The sequence below is a fragment of the Pavona decussata genome, unplaced genomic scaffold, assembly GCF_977016875.1.
Source record: "Pavona decussata unplaced genomic scaffold, jaPavDecu1.1 SCAFFOLD_602, whole genome shotgun sequence".
Lineage (NCBI taxonomy): Eukaryota > Metazoa > Cnidaria > Anthozoa > Scleractinia > Agariciidae > Pavona > Pavona decussata.
Genome location: NW_028145860.1, coordinates 2,259,472 through 2,275,000, shown reverse-complemented (window position 1 = coordinate 2,275,000; position 15,529 = coordinate 2,259,472). Strand labels below are relative to the sequence as shown.

The 15,529-nt window shown below is 40.4% G+C and overlaps 2 protein-coding genes, 1 long non-coding RNA gene and 1 pseudogene across 4 annotated transcripts in view; 1 reads left to right on the top strand and 3 right to left on the bottom strand.

Annotated features, from left to right (window-relative positions):
• LOC146449346 (bifunctional FAD diphosphatase/FAD synthase-like) overlaps positions 1-15,529 on the top strand; it is a 90,657-nt gene that overhangs the window by 18,490 nt on the left and 56,638 nt on the right. The gene's annotated exons all lie outside the window — the stretch shown is intronic.
• On the bottom strand, positions 1,867-8,499 carry LOC146449350 (uncharacterized). The gene is made up of 2 exons (XR_014860598.1): positions 7,932-8,499; positions 1,867-1,977 (listed from the first exon to the last, which is right to left on the bottom strand). It is a non-coding gene; the product is annotated as an uncharacterized LOC146449350 (long non-coding RNA).
• On the bottom strand, positions 2,741-6,668 carry LOC146449351 (E3 ubiquitin-protein ligase TRIM45-like). Its single transcript, XM_085101313.1, has 2 exons — positions 6,129-6,668; positions 2,741-5,409 (listed from the first exon to the last, which is right to left on the bottom strand). The coding sequence occupies exons 1-2, from the start codon at positions 6,321-6,323 to the stop codon at positions 3,466-3,468; spliced, it is 2,139 nt and encodes a 712-aa protein (XP_084957439.1). The 5' UTR covers positions 6,324-6,668; the 3' UTR covers positions 2,741-3,465.
• On the bottom strand, positions 10,384-14,686 carry LOC146449349 (uncharacterized; annotated as a pseudogene). The gene is made up of 2 exons (XR_014860597.1): positions 14,378-14,686; positions 10,384-12,908 (listed from the first exon to the last, which is right to left on the bottom strand). The product of XR_014860597.1 is annotated as an uncharacterized LOC146449349 (transcript).

Genomic DNA, 15,529 nt, shown 5'->3' with positions numbered 1-15,529 from the left:
TTTAAACGTTACATAATGACCGTGATCGACACCACCATCACGTTTCCACTCATTCAAGATTGACTAGAATGATAGTTATTAAAGTCACGGAAAATACTGCTCTTTTTAAAAAACGTCGTGGAAAATTGCGATCAAAGAAATTTACGTGACTTAAATAACGCAAATTTTCACAATTCGTTTGAATTTTATCAGAGCTATGGTACTTCAAAAGAATATTTTTTTTGGAGCTACGATGCAACTGTAACGGCTGCATTTAAAACAAAAACATCATGCAGTTCTTTAGGGTAATCTTGTGTCGCTTCACATCTGGTTTTTCTCTATTTGTTTCCATAAATATTGCAGCCATATTCCTACGAGCTGAGGTGTCTTTAACTAAGGAGAAGTTCATTTTTATGCTAGATTTTAAATTTCACCCAATATGTACAAAAATGTTGTCCCTTGATGTGTGCGACCCTTCCCTGTTTCTATTTCAGGGTATCACGTTTTTTTATGTTTTGTTTTGTTGTTTTTGTTGTTGTTTTGTTTTCCTGGTGTTAAGGTATAGATGAGTGTAGAGAGCCTACAGGTGCTCTAACGAAAACAAAACCGCCCGCAATCATCCAGAGAGACGTGGAAAAATTTATTAAAAAGAACCCTATTCTTGTAAATCGCTTTACAAAAGGTAAAACTATAAATAACTTCTAGCTGGAAAGCATGCCTACGTACTAAACTGTTATCACACATAGAGGAGGAGCTATTCCGCTTTCCGAGAAAAAAAGGCCATGCGACAGGTGCACATTTATTGGGTGTGGGAAGTGAAACTGAAGCGAAACTGGAAAAAGTGGAAAGAAAAAACAATCACTTTGCAAACATTTACGCAAAGCACCGTTCATTAATAATTAGTACAATTGCGCTGTACAGAAATCTTCCAATTTTCTTTTCACCCAGTTTTGACTTTGCCGTAAGGCAAAAGAAAAATTGTTTTAATTTCTTTCCCGAGTTTGAGTCTTTTGAGATCGAGGATATTCTTTAAACATTAAAACTGTGAAGCTTAAAAATAAAGACCTATAAGGAACAAACCAGGAAAAACCAAAAGCGTTCAGTCATGTTACTTGAATTTAGGCTTTCAAGAGAACAAGAGGCACAGTTAAAGGGCAAGGCATCACATGAATTTGATGTTAGTTCAAAACTCAAATATGGTTGTCTGTTAACAGAAACAAAAAACTAATTGCCTAGATTTGTCACAAATTATCATCCCAGTGCAATAAAACTGTCGATTAGTGCCTCTCGCCAGAGTAGGTCAGAATAAATTGAAACTTGAAAATTGTTAGGCTAACGTTTTTCAAGGTCTTGCATTTTTGTTTCCAAAATGCACTAGAACAGATCACGAGTTGTTCCTTTTAAGAATTGAGTTGATTTCTTTCCTCTCGTTGTTGTAAAATTTTTTTTGTATCTAAGTGAAGGTCTTACTTCACCATTTTAACAACAGAGGTGAAAAAACCCCATGACACTTCCCCTCTAATTAAGGCACAATGCTAAGGCCTCTTACATTCATAATGCTAATGAAGCCTACTGACAAGTTCTAGGCCAGTGTGTCCACACTTGCAAAACCGTAGATGCAACTGCTAATGATACGTCACCGTTGCCCTTACAATACTTATGAAAACCAATCATTTACACCTCACACATACAAATCTATCTACTCTTTATTAACCAGTCACCTATTTTATGCAGACAAAAAATTCTTGTCAGAATAGAGATGGAGGGCAGTCTTAGTACCCTGCAGTATGTAGTAAGAAAGCCTTGTTCAAAAATAAAAGTCCAGCACTTAACAACTGAAACATTTCTTGTTAGCCATAAATATAAAACCAAGATATATTCATTGACTTTTTACACTTTGCAAATGCATGGGTACCAGAGGTGTTTGTTATACACTCTGCCTTTCACCAAAACTTGACCTTCAGCCAACAAATGCTCCATGAAAGTACACAAGTAAACCTCTGGTATCCAGGACACAAATGCATGATCATGCATACAAGAAATACATGGAAAACTAGAAGCTATCTTTGTAATCTTGTAGCCAGAGTCCTCAGGCTCTTTGGTCGCCAGGAGAGACTCTGGGGAACTGGAATTTTATTACCACAGGATTTCTGCGGTAAAACAATGGAAGCCATTATGGGGCGGCCAATCAAAAAAATTAAATTTTTTCGAATTCTCCAGAGTCTCTCCTGGCAACCAACTGCTGGCCGAAGAGCCTGAGGACTCTGCGTACGAGATTGCTATCTTTGGAGCTAGAATACAATGAGGACTCCAGTGTACCAGACCCATTTTGGATCTGTAACAAAATTTGCATGCATAGGCCTGTTCACATGGTACCTACTTTCCAAACCACCTATCAGTCTATGAAAGTTTTGTACCCATACCAGAAAGGGGGGGGGGGGGGGGAGGGGTACTCAAGAACGTTTTATACAAGGAGGCCCTGCCCTGAGGTCTAAACCCTTACCATTTTATACACCATTTTTGACTGAAAGGTTATCTTTGGCTTCCATAAGAAATGGTACCCCTTTTACAAAGCCTACAGTAGAAACACTCTTGACTATCAATTTTTTTCATTGGATCTGTTCAAGATATTTTGAAAGGCCCTTTTAAATACCCAAATGACATTTTCCCCTGTATCCTTTCAGGTGGAGCCTCCTGTACAGTCCATCATATGGAGTATCCCCCCTCCCCCCCCCCCCTCCAACCAGAAGCAGGTACAAACTACAAACTTGGGTCTGGATCAGTACCAAAAGCATACCAGTATAAAAAGTATTACCTATTACTAACCTTTCACGCATGTAAAGCATACTTGATCATCTTTCATGGAAAGTTGCACTATACAAATTTTAATATTATTATTCCATGATCTCTGAAAAGATACCACCCTGATTTTGTTCTTTTGTTTGTTTGTTAGTGTCTTGTTGCTCAACTTTTCACCAAAAATTTTCTGAAAATGGAATTACACTGACAGAATTCCAATATAAATGGGTTATTTCCGAGTTGCTGTGAACTTCATTATGAAAGCGAGGCTAATTATTATGAAAATTAGTTTTCATTCATATGCAAACAAAACTAATTTTCATATGAAAAGCTTTTGCACTTAACCTCGCTTTCATAATGAGGTTCACAGCAACTCGGAATGGCCTATCGAAGCATGCCACATATTATGGGATCGAGAATGCAAAAAAAGGTCAGAAAACAAGCTTTTTGTAAGAAAACAGGCCTTCTTGAAGTCCTGTGGACAGCCTGTTTCAAGAGAATTATTCAGAACATACTGATCCCCATTTTTTTAAAGTTTGTGAGATAACAAAGAGTGATGAAGCTTAATGTATAGTTTGTATAATTTTGGGTGAAACAAGCAGTACCCAAAGCAGACTTTCCTAACTAGAGCTCTACTATGCATAAAGACCACAAGTTCATATAGACATTCTGTAAGGTGGCCTGAAATTATATCTTCAAAGAAACCTTGTCTCCATTGGTGGTCATGCAAAATACTGGAAGCACTTCTCCCTCAACTCCATTCACAGTGTCTGACTGTTTGGTGCGAGAATTGTGCATCATGAATGTTCCATGCTCACAGTCTAGATACATTTCAATGATGTCCCCACTTGCACAGTCAGTGATGGTGCTTTCTGCCTTTGCAATTGCCTGGCCATCGTTCACCGACTTGTACACCTGCCTTGAATTCCACACCCACCACTTCCGTTGTTGACCTGGTGTGTCATGCAACATGGTGCTTCGTACGCCAAACGTAAAACCCTGCAAAATGTTGCCAAATACTTGAACTCTCCACATGTGTCTTCCAGAATAAAATCCAACAGAACCTACAGCACAGGGCCTTGTACTAGTACGGTCTGGATGCTGTTGATCTCCAGGAGCAACCAGTGTCCAAGTACGACTGCCGGGCAATATACCACCAACAGAAGAGGAATCTGGATTGCAACCACAAGATGCTCCAACAACACCCTTACGACAATGACCTGATAGCCGAGTGGAAAAAAATACTTCAGCATCTCGTAGACAATTTCCTCTAGATTGTCTTAATGGGTTTCCTTCACTTTTTCCTCTATTTCTTACAGTGCAATAAGCCTTGTATTCAGCTGTTAAATTTTCATCAGATAACTGCAGTTGTTCTTCACTTTTAAGCAATGATGATGGCAACAGGAGATTCCACTTTTCAACAGACCAAGTGAAAGGGCTTCCCTGCACATGACGGCCATTAAGTGTCACAGACAACTCACAATAGCCCTCTTCCTCTGGGGTATAGAAGAAGTTGTAAGTACCATTTTCACCATCACTCACTGTTAGAAACTCTGTAACTGGATTGCCAGACACGACATCAAGGTCAGTTGCAGCAAGAACACTATCACCTCCTTCTGTCTGCTTCCGTCCATTCCTTTCCTTGGCGGTTAATGTGAATTCAATTTGCTCCCTGCACAGTGTATTGTACATCACGCCTTCCTGTCCATTTCCCATGCTTACTGTTGACAAAGCCGCACATGTTACCACATCAGTAACGGTACCAAAGGTTGCAAGTTTAAGTTTCAGTTGGCTATCAGATTTGAACTTCAATCCATAGTCAGCAGCTGGTTGCAGTTGGCATTTGGATGAGTTCAAGTCTTGTAACCGCCTTGCCATTTGCTTGCACAGGTTCAAAATCTCAACTTCACTGCCATTTTCAAGTGCTGTTTTGGTGAACTCCACACTGCTTTGAATGATTCCAAGAGTTGTTTCTAGCTTCTCTTGCTGGATTTCTAGAGACTTCAGTTTAGCATTCTTCACTTCTTCAAGTCGAGCAATCAATTTTCCACGGCGAGAATCAAGACTTGCCATCATTTCATTAAAGCAGTCAAAAACTTCTTGCAGAGTTTGTTCTGCACATATATGCACACTTCTCTTCATTTCCAAGACTCCATCTACCGCCTCCTTGAGATCAAAAGATTTTGCTTCAGCGTCGGACAGCACTTTCAGCAAGCTTTCCTTGCCTTTAGAAAAAGCCTCCTTTACAAAAATGTACTTATGATCACGATGCTTCAGAATAGCGCAGTCCCTGCAGATGGTTTCCTCGCACGTCTCACAAAACAGTTTTATCAGCTCTCCTTCATGTTCTTTGCAAAACAATGGTTTTTTCATGGCTACAGATCCCATCTTTTTTGCTTCAAGAGGTACCAGGGTATGTGAGCTTGTACTACGTCCTCGCTGGTGAGCTTGAGTACAAAACTCACAAAGGGAATATGAGCAAGAGGCACATCTGTTGACAGGGGGGTCGCCACTTTCACAGTTGCCACACTCAAGGGTACTGCCTTCCGAGTCTTCATAAAGAGCAACCACTGACAATAAATTGTTCACAAAGAAATTGACTGGTAGCAAGTCGATATCTCCTTGCGGAATCTGATTGGAATGCAAAAGAAGGAAAAACAAAGTATTACAGAGTGGAACCCAAAATTAGGGCTCAGTGAAAAACTGGCCAGTAGGGTCATTCTATTGTTTATTAACACCCCAAACCCTCCCCCCCCCCCCCCACAAAAAAAAGGGATGGCAGCTCCTTTGAACAGAAATCCAAGGCCCAGTTGTTCCAAAGCTGATCACCGCTTATCCCCGATTCTCATCTCGCTCCTTAATAATGCTTTTAAAGGCTAATTTTAAGCTAACAGTATAGGAAAGTCCAAGTCAAAACTGAGGAACAAAAATCTTTTGGAAGCATCCTTACTGATTAGCAATTAAACTCCAATCAAAGTTCACGTTAACCCAGGATTAGCTTAAACGGGCTTTGAACAACCCGACCCAGTACACTAGAGGAATGTCCTGTGTCATGAAACATATTTTGTGCTGTACCATAACTTCTGCTAGAAACTCAAGAAACTAACATAATTATTAAAGAGAATTCAATGCTTGATTGCTTCTTTTGTTTCCGTTCAAACAGAGAAAAGGGTTTACCTCGGTGTAAAAACCTGTGAAGTTTTTCTTTGTTTTATTACTGTTATGTTCGTTCTATCTATTGTTTTGACTCTTTGTTTTCTTTGCTGTATGTCACACGTGGACGTAACAGGTTTTTACACCGAGGATGAGCCAGAGAAAAACAGCCTGAATCGTTGGTGCTTCACTCTTACCGTAACAGTTAAACGGCAACTTGGACAATTTATCTTTCTCGACGATCCTTCTTGCATCATGTTCAGTCCTCGCAGACATCGTTTGCAGAAGGTATGGAGACACGGCAGAACTTTAGGTTCCGTGTACTGCTCAAGGCAAACAGCACATTCCAAATGTTTCCCTAAATTGTCGACCAAAGATGGTGCTTTCGCCATAGTTTCGATTTCTTTTGTGTAGCTAGAACATGCTTCTCTGTTTCTACCGCGTTCAAAGTGATACAAAAGAATCCGGACCTTGTAAATCGAAGCTACTGGCTTTCGAAGTTAAAAATAAAACTACAAATAACGCAACTCTTTGCTGGAAGAGACCGCAACAAATACTCACTCGTGGAGCAAAAATAGTCACGTGACAGGTCTAAGTTTGTAGCTAGGGGCAAGCCCTGGGGGGAGGGAAAAGCAAAAGAAAATTTGACTGAAAGAATAGTTCTTTCACCTTCGTTTGCGGGAACGTTTGAATGTATTTGAAAAACCCAATGGTAGAGACTCTAGCTGGGGATCTGACATCTGGAGATTTTCTCCTTTTTCTCCACAACAGGCAAACAGGAAATGAACAGACTTCTCAGGTTTTCATGAGAACCAGATACACAGATAAAGCACAGTCATAATAATAATCAATCAAACAGTTTGTGGCCACACTAAAAAAAAATGGTTGATGCAAGCCAATCTCAGGGGCATAGCCAGGGGAGGGCATCAGGGATTCCAGAACCCCCCTTTTGGGCAACTCATGGCTAAAATTACAAGAGGAAAAAATTATCGGTACCCCCTTTCAGAATTCCATTGGATGAGATGTTTGCTTTTGAAAAGAAGCAAAGGAAATAAATTTTAAAAGGCATCACATGCTATATTGAGGGTTTACAATATTATAAGAATGTGTGAACTGGACAGATCATATGAGCCTCCTCTGTGATGCGAGCCTGCAAATATGTGACAAATTTTTGCACAGAAGTATCCAAAGTGTCTCCTTCTTGCTGATATCCTAGCTGAGTGAATGGTAAATCACAACACTATACAATATTTGATGAAGTGTGTAACGTATTCAACAACTATTAAGTTATCTATTTTTAATTCTTTTACCATCTCTCCAGCAAGCGAGATAATTTTGCAATCCCTTCTTAGAAATACCAGCTACATTTGGCGCTGACATTATTGGAAATTTGTGCTCATAATCAACAAAAAGCCATTTCTGAGGACCTAAAATACCAAAAAATTTCCGGACCCCCTAGCAAAGAGCGCCTCTGATGCTCGATTGTCAATCGGGTCAGCAAATACTACATCAGATCAACCCCTCTACGCAAAAAGCTGGCTACACCCCTGAATCTTCACAATATGCTTGTGCTTGCAATACTCATAAATCGCTATAAATAACAGTCATTTACAGCTCATATACACACATATTTATCGACTTTTTTTATTACGCAACTGTCATGCACCTATTTTATCAAACAAAATAATATACTAGAATAACAACTACTCATTTTAAAACTGTAAATGGTTCAAAAGGCAACTGTAAAATATGGTTAATAATGGAGGGCAATCTTAGTACCCATCCATACAGTACGCAGTAAGATAGCCTTGTTCAAACTAAAAGTTCAGTACTGAATAATTAACAACTGGAACGTTACTTTTTAGCCATAATAACACTAAGATATAATATACAATATTTTTTTTTTACACTTTGCAAATGCATGGGTACCAGAGGTGTTTGATATACACCCTGACTTGCCCTTCAGCCAACAAATGCTCCATAAAAGTACACAAGTAAACCTCTGGGCCCAGTTGTTCAAAAGCCGATTAATGCTAATCCCTGATTAAAAGTTGAACGAGGTTAAAATCACGCTTGTTGAAAATGTGTTTAAAATCTAATTTTAAGCTAATGGTAAAGGCAAGTCTAAAGTCAAAACTGAGGGACAAAATGTTTGGAAATCTTTGATCATTAGTCATTAAACTCGAATGAACCTTTACGTTAATCCAGGATTAGCTTAATTAGGCTTTGAACAACTGGGCCCTGGTATCCAGGACACAAATGCATGATTATGCATACAAGAAATACATAATTTGAAACAAGAAGCTTTTTTTGGAGCCAGAATACAACAAAGGCTCTAGCATACCAGACCCATTTTGGATCTTTAACAAAATTTGCATGCATAGGAGTGCTCACCTATACCTGCTTTCCAAACCACCTATTGATCTATGAAAGTTTTGTACCCATACCAGAATGGGGAAGGGAGGGGGGAACCAAGAAAGTTTTATACAAGGAGGCTCTACCCTAAGGTCCAAACCCTCACCTTTTTAATACCCTTTTCTGACAGAAAGGTTACCTTCGGCTTCCATAAGAAATAAACCTTATTCCAAAATGGCTACCATTTTAATATTCTTTTGTTGGTATTCAAATTAGCCCTTCTTACCTCGTTCTTAAGCTCAAATATCAAAAGAATATTTTATCTTGAACGAGGCAAGAAGGGCTAATTTGAATCCAAACAAAAGAATATTAAATGGAAGCCATTTTGGAATAAGGTCTATGGTAACCCTTTTACATACCTACAGTAGAAACACTCTTGGCTATCATTTTTCTTTGGGTCTGTTCAAGATATTTTGAATGGCCTTTTGAATACCTGAATGACATTTTTTCCCTGTACCTTTTTTGGGTGGAGCCTCCTGTATAGTCCATCATATGTAGTACCCCCCCCCCCCCCCATTTTCCCCCAATTGACCATAGGCAGGTACAGATCTAGACTTGCTGGATTATACAGGAAATGTGAGGCTCTTAGACTAAAGAAAGCTTTCTACAAGTTCCTACAAAATTCGCATATATTTAAAGTGTTACACACTGGACCCCTACAGGTCCATGAATGCAGCTTCATACCAGTACAACATATTAGTGGCCTTATCACATGCATGAAACAGAAAAAATCAGTTTGCTTAAGTGTCAGCTGGTGCCACTTCACCTCCGCTTTATTTACTGTGTTCCTACAAGCTGAGGGATATTTTGCCTCAGAAAAATGGGACAAGACTTTGATGTGCATTGAGAGTCAAAGCCACACCCCAGCACTAGGAGGTGAATTACATATCTACTACAACATCAATATCTCAACCTATTTTAAACAATAAAATTTTTGTTTATCATAACATATCACTGAAAATCTAGCAAACCCTTAAGACTGGTTTACTTGACGACGCAAGCATAAACATACGCACAAGGATGTCTAAACGTGCGATAAGCAAAAGCATAGGGTGACATAGGCAAGTGCAGAAGCATAAAAATTTGGCACAAATAGCAATGCATGAGTAACTAGAATGTCACTGACAACTTGTCACTGTTTTTTAGTTTCCTTTTCTTGCACTTGTGCTTATTATTGCATCGTCCTGGTTAACACCTATGACGCAACGACGCAAGCACAATCACGAGAGAATGGAAATCCTTCTGTTCCATTTGGAAATCATTATGCTTGTGCTTATATTTGGGTCGTTGCATCGTATGGTAAACCAGGACGACTCAAGCATAAGCATAAGCGGTGCCCCTAAGGTGCTCATACTTTCGTCGCACCGGTTTACACCTAGGTTTCTTGCGCCTATGCTTATGCTTGCTTTGCACGTGTAAACCAGTCTTTAAGCCGTTTCAGTACAATAAGGGGTCTGATCAAGATTAAAACCAGCTAGTCAAACAAGAAAAATGTTTGACAGGAACTCCTTGACTTGGAACCTCTATTCCTCGAATCAATCCTATAGTCAATCCCGCTTTTCCTGCCCTCCTTTGATTGAGTCTTTCAACTGCCGATAGGAGTTCCAAAGGTCCCATTCTAAAAATAAATCTACCCAGGAAAGGTTGACTCCAAGGCTAAGTATGAGAGATAAAGGCTCAAGGTTATCATCTTCTGGCAGACAGAATAGGATCCTTTTGAAATATTAAAATTCAACATCATATCAAGGTCCAGACGACACAAACAACAGAGATGAATAAAGTTACATGATTATTCAGTTTCCTTTGTTTGTGTCCTCTTGGCCTCATTGCCAAGCTAAATTTTGATGGAGCCTATTGGTATCACCTTTTAGAATGGGAAAAGGAATTCAAGGCATTGCCCCCCACACCAAAAAAAAAAAACCAAGATTCTGGTACCTTTTTAGAGGTTTCTTCAACTGTGTCAGCCCACACCTCCCCCCACCCCCCACCCCTGGGATCCATAACATGGAACTGTATTGACTGGGTAAACAATTCTTAACAAAGGGGTTTCAGCTTTTTCATTGCATTTTTAAAGAAACCTTATCCCCATGAGCAGCCATACAAAATGCTGGAAGCACTTCACCCCGAACTCCAATCCAGGTGTCTGACTGTTTGGTGCGTTGATTGAACATCTTTAGTGTCCCATCCTCACAGTCCAGATATAGTTCAATAATGTCACCACTTGCACAGTGGGTAATAGTGCTCCCAGTGCTCTCAGTGATCGGAGTGGATATTATGTCACCTGACGGCGAAGACTCGTCAAATAATGACTGCTTCTGTTTTGAATTCCAGGCCCACCAGTTTCCCAGTTTAGTGAGTTGGCCATTATTATATTCTGGTTCCCTGGTGGGGTTAAAGAGGCCAAAATTAAAACCATCCATGACCTTGCCATGTATTTGAACTTTCCACATATGTTTACCAGCATTGAAGCCAACAGAATGCAACGCTGGAGTTCCACCAGTTGAAGAATGTGAACCACGATGGCTGAAAGACAAGCCAGAGTTAAGACCAGGCTGAACAAAAGTGCCGGACCGACAGTTAGAGCATGCACCAGTACCAAACAACCCACAGTTGGAACATGTACTAGCAGTATGAACAAAGGATCCACAGTTGGAACAGGTAATGGAACCAAAGAACCCACAGTTGGCACATGTACTAGCACTAGTGGACAAACCAGATGTTGGAGGGCATATCTGGTTCACCGTGATTGTTGCATTGTTGTCGTAGTTAACCCATGAAGGATCCCTTTTAGCAAAAAAACCAGGAGCAAGTACTCTCCTGCCATGACTAGATGGAGGACGATTTCCTTGAGAACCAAATTGAGAAACGCCACTAGATGCAGGAAGATTTCTTCGAGAACCACCTGCATCTGTACTTGCACTTAACAATGAACTGTTGGCACTGGTACTGACAAGTGATGAGGCTTGTGTAGTAGATGCAAAGGTTACACCATCTGAAGAAGCAGATGCACTAACACCCAACAATGTACCAACGCTTCCAAATGATGGAGATCTCTCGCTGGTACTAAATGACTCATCATCAAAACTAGAAACATTTGGATAATCTCGGTAGCCACCTGTCAAATTATCTTCACTCAGTTCTATGTGAATCTGATTGTTACCTGATGGCAATGTGCCAATGCTTCCAAAAGATGGAGATCTCTTGCTGGTACATAATGACCTACCACCAATTCTAGAAACATTTGGATATACTAGGTAGCTACCTGTCAAATTATCTTCACTCAGTTGTATGTGAATCTGATTGTCACCTGATGAAAATGGCGATATCAGTTTCCACTTCTCAACAAACCACATAAAAGGACTGCCCTGTATGTGATCATCCCTAAGCATCACAGACAAAGTATAATGGCCCTCTTTTTTTGGTGTGTGAGAAAAACAGTAAGAGCCATTTTTACTGTAGGAATGTACTTTCATGGATGTAACCAAATGTTCTGCTTCCTTTGAGTAAATCTGAACATCAAAAATGTCCCTTCCCTCTGTTATTATTGTTCCACTCTCCTTCCTGGCAGTTATTTTGAATTCAACTGGCTGCCCACACAGTGTATTATACATCACACCCTCTTGTCCATAGCCCATGGTTACTGTTGACATACCAGCATGTGCCACTGTGTCAGTCACAACACAAAACTTTGCAATTTCATGTTTCAGTTCCCTTGACACTTTGTCGTCTCTTAACTTAAAGATGTTGTCAACACATGGTTCTAGCTTCACCTGTACTGCGTTCAACTCTTGTAATCGACTTGTCATTTGTCTATGCATGTTCAAAATCTCCACTTCAGAACCATTTTCAAAGGCTTTTTCAGCAAATTCCACACCGCTCTGTACACATCCTTGAGCTGTTTCTAGCTCCTGTTGCTGTAACTCAAGGGATGTAAGTTTAGCATCCTTGAGATCTTCAATGTCCCTAATCAATTCTAAACGGCGAGCATCAATCAGAGCTCTCAGGTCAACAAAAGAGTTAATGACCTTTTGCACAGTCTGTTCTGCACAAGACTGTACACTTGTCTTCATGTCTGAAACTGTATCCAGTGCCTCTTGGAGTTTAGATGACTTTGTTTTAGTCTCAGACAGAATTTCCATCAAGCTCTCTTTGCGCTTTGAAAAAGCATCCTTCACAAAAGTGTACTTATGATCACGGTGCTTCACAATGGTGCAGTCGCGGCAGATAGCTTCTTCGCATGTCTCACAAAACAGTTTCATCAGCTCTCCTTCATGTTCTTTGCAAAATAATGGTTTTTTAACGCCTTCAGATCCCATCTTTTTGGCTTCTTCAAGGGAAATTAAGTTATGTGAGCTAGTGCTTCGCCCTCATCGATGGGCTTGAGTGCAGAACTCGCAAAGGAAATGCAAACATGTGGTGCATTTGTTCACAGGAGCGTCTCCACTCTCACAGTTGCCACACTCAAGACCACCACTTTCCGACTCTTTGTGAAGAGCTACCACAGATAATAAATTGTTCACAAAGAAATTGGCTGGAAGCAAATCCACTTGTCCTTGAGGAATCTGAGTTAATACAACCAGAAGAAAACTGTCATATAAGCGCAAAGCCCAGTACCTTAGGTACAACCATAATCAAATATCTCTCCCCAAACTATAGACCAGGCTACATATAAACAATCAGGGACTAAAGGGAGTTACTACCACACCTCCCTCACCCCCTAGAAGGGGTTCCCCCTTCTAGCCACACCCTAGCTCATCCACCCTAAAATGAGAATGAACAACATAGTTGGGCCTCTTCAGTTGGTTGTGTGCTAAATGGTTAGTTATTCATTTATAGCTAGTTATTATGGTTAGTTATTCACTCTCTCGCAGTAATTTTTTGATTGCTACCTGAAAACATTTCCCAGAAACGGCTTTGTTTTCAACCTGAAAACTAATATGGGATTTCAAAGGACTGAACCTTTTTTCTGTACAGGGGCGGATTTAGGGGGGGCCAAGGGGGCCGCGGTCCCCTCTTTCAGTTCATCTGAGATTTTTTTGTTTGGTCAAAATATACAATAATTTTATCATTTTGTAAGCAGTCTGTTGGAGCTTTTGAGTTTTTTTAGCTAAGGCATGGTTTTTCACTAATAGTATGACCAAAGTTGCGCGAAAAAGCTTTCAACGTTACAGGCGTTAATATTATCCTTTTGAAATGATGAAGAAGACTGGATGCGAATTACTTGTTTACAGTCAACCTATTTAACAGAGACTGTAACAACGTAAAATCTTAGTGTCTCCATATATAATTATATATATTTTGGTTAGGTACAATGAGAATAACATTGTGACACGTACGTCCTTATGTGTAAAATGTATTTCCGTAATAACAGGAATACGTAAAGCTTTGCAGCTCTGTTGCCTCATCTTGTGGTTATAGTTTTTAAGGGTATCAGGTTAGGGTTAGGGGTAGCCCTGGGATTAGGCTAACCCTAACCCTAACCTTGTAAAGAAATGCCATAGCCTTCAATAATTATAGTGCAATTGCATTCAGTCCATCACGTTTGATCAGCTCCCATTTTATGGTTAGATGTCGTTTCTTCATTCGTTTCTTCCAAGGCTGTTGTGACTTTGGTTTAAAGAGTCACAAACCATGCATCATTATAACCACAACTTATAATTTTATTCAATATGAATCCTCATATTTTACTGATTGCACCAGATTGCATGCAAGAGTACCCAAATTTTCAAAATTTTCTGGCATGCCCCCCCCCCCCCCCCTAGAAAGTAGCGCCTAAGGCGCTACTGAGGCGCACTAACGTGCGCTGATTAGTATTCTTGTTCGGCCCCCACTTTCAACAAATGCTAGATCCGCCCCTGCTTTTATAAGCTGTTTGCAACCAATCCCTGGAGATCCAAACGACAATGGTTTTGCAGCCATGTTGGATGACAGAACCTTTTGCCTTGTCATCCAACATGGCCGCCATGCCATTGTCTCTTTGCATCTCCAGGGATTGCTTGCAAACCACCTATACATACTAAATGGTCATTACCTCAGCAGTTAAACGGCAGTTTGGACAATTAAGCTTCCACAGTTCTCCTTCATGAGTCAATAGTCCTTGCAGGCATCGTTTGCAGAAGGTATGAAGACACGGCAGAACTTTAGGTTCCGTGTACTCCTCAAGACAAACAGCACATTCCAAATGCTTGCCCAAGCTGTCAACCAAAGATGGCGATTTCGCCATTGTTCCTGCATTTACTTTTTCCTTATCTTCTTACTATGTTTCACTTTCGAGTAAAAAGAATAAAATCAAACGATAGGAACTTGAAAAATAAAGCAAAAGTCCTCCCAATACGTGGAATAACACAAATTCCTAGAAAAATTGTCACGTGGCAACCTGGCGTCTCTGTCTTGGGGGATAGGGGAGGGGATAGTAGGGCTAATATCTGCAAAGTTTTTTCTACGATCGATCATTTGGGACCTTCAAAAACCCCTTTAGGTGCCCAGAGAGTCACAGAGCGGGTGAAGGAGGGATTTGAACTATACTAGGTGGGGTGGGGAATTTGTGACAAGTTTACCTTTGTTCTTGTCTGAGGAATACAAGGGGGGCAATATCACTTTTGTAAGCGATTGGCTCACCAAAAAGGGTCTGGACAAACTCTGCAATATTTTCGAAGGTGTGTAACCAGTTTCCAAATCCTAAATGCCAAAAATTGGAACATTTGTTTTTGGAGAGTGGCATTTGATCGTCAAATTCGTCGCTAGAGATAGGGCATTTGAACAGGTGTTTGGTCTTGTTGGGCGAGAATTTGAACAAACCAATTTTCAAACTAGTTCAAATGCTCGGGGTGTTGAACGGCGAATTTGTTGAGAGGGACTGAAGTTCATTTTCCCGCTGTTGCACAAACGCAACGTTTCAGGGCTAAGTGACTTGCATTCACGTGAAAAAGCCAGATAGCGTATTTCTTGCACGAGTACATCTTGGTCCCCTGTCTGTCTCTACAGTTCAATTAGAATATACAGCAATGGTTGTTGTAAACGTGGGGCTGATACCGGGGATCGACAGGCCTGCACGAATCTCAAGTGCACGTTCTAATTATTGTTCTATGAAGACTCCTAATGTAAATTGTTAGTTCCCCAGGCTCTAGTCTGGATAGCTAGAATCTGCTCTCGCAGGCTATAGCTAGAACCTGAGTAGATTTTC

Bases quoted from the DNA above. Each gene is read 5' to 3' on its own strand.
- LOC146449351 (XM_085101313.1), bottom strand. From the start codon at position 6,323: ATGGCGAAAGCACCATCTTTGGTCGACAATTTAGGGAAACATTTGGAA. The intron at 5,410-6,128 runs GTAAGAGTGAAG...CATTCCAATCAG, and splicing joins GTTGCCGTTTAACTGTTACG to ATTCCGCAAGGAGATATCGA.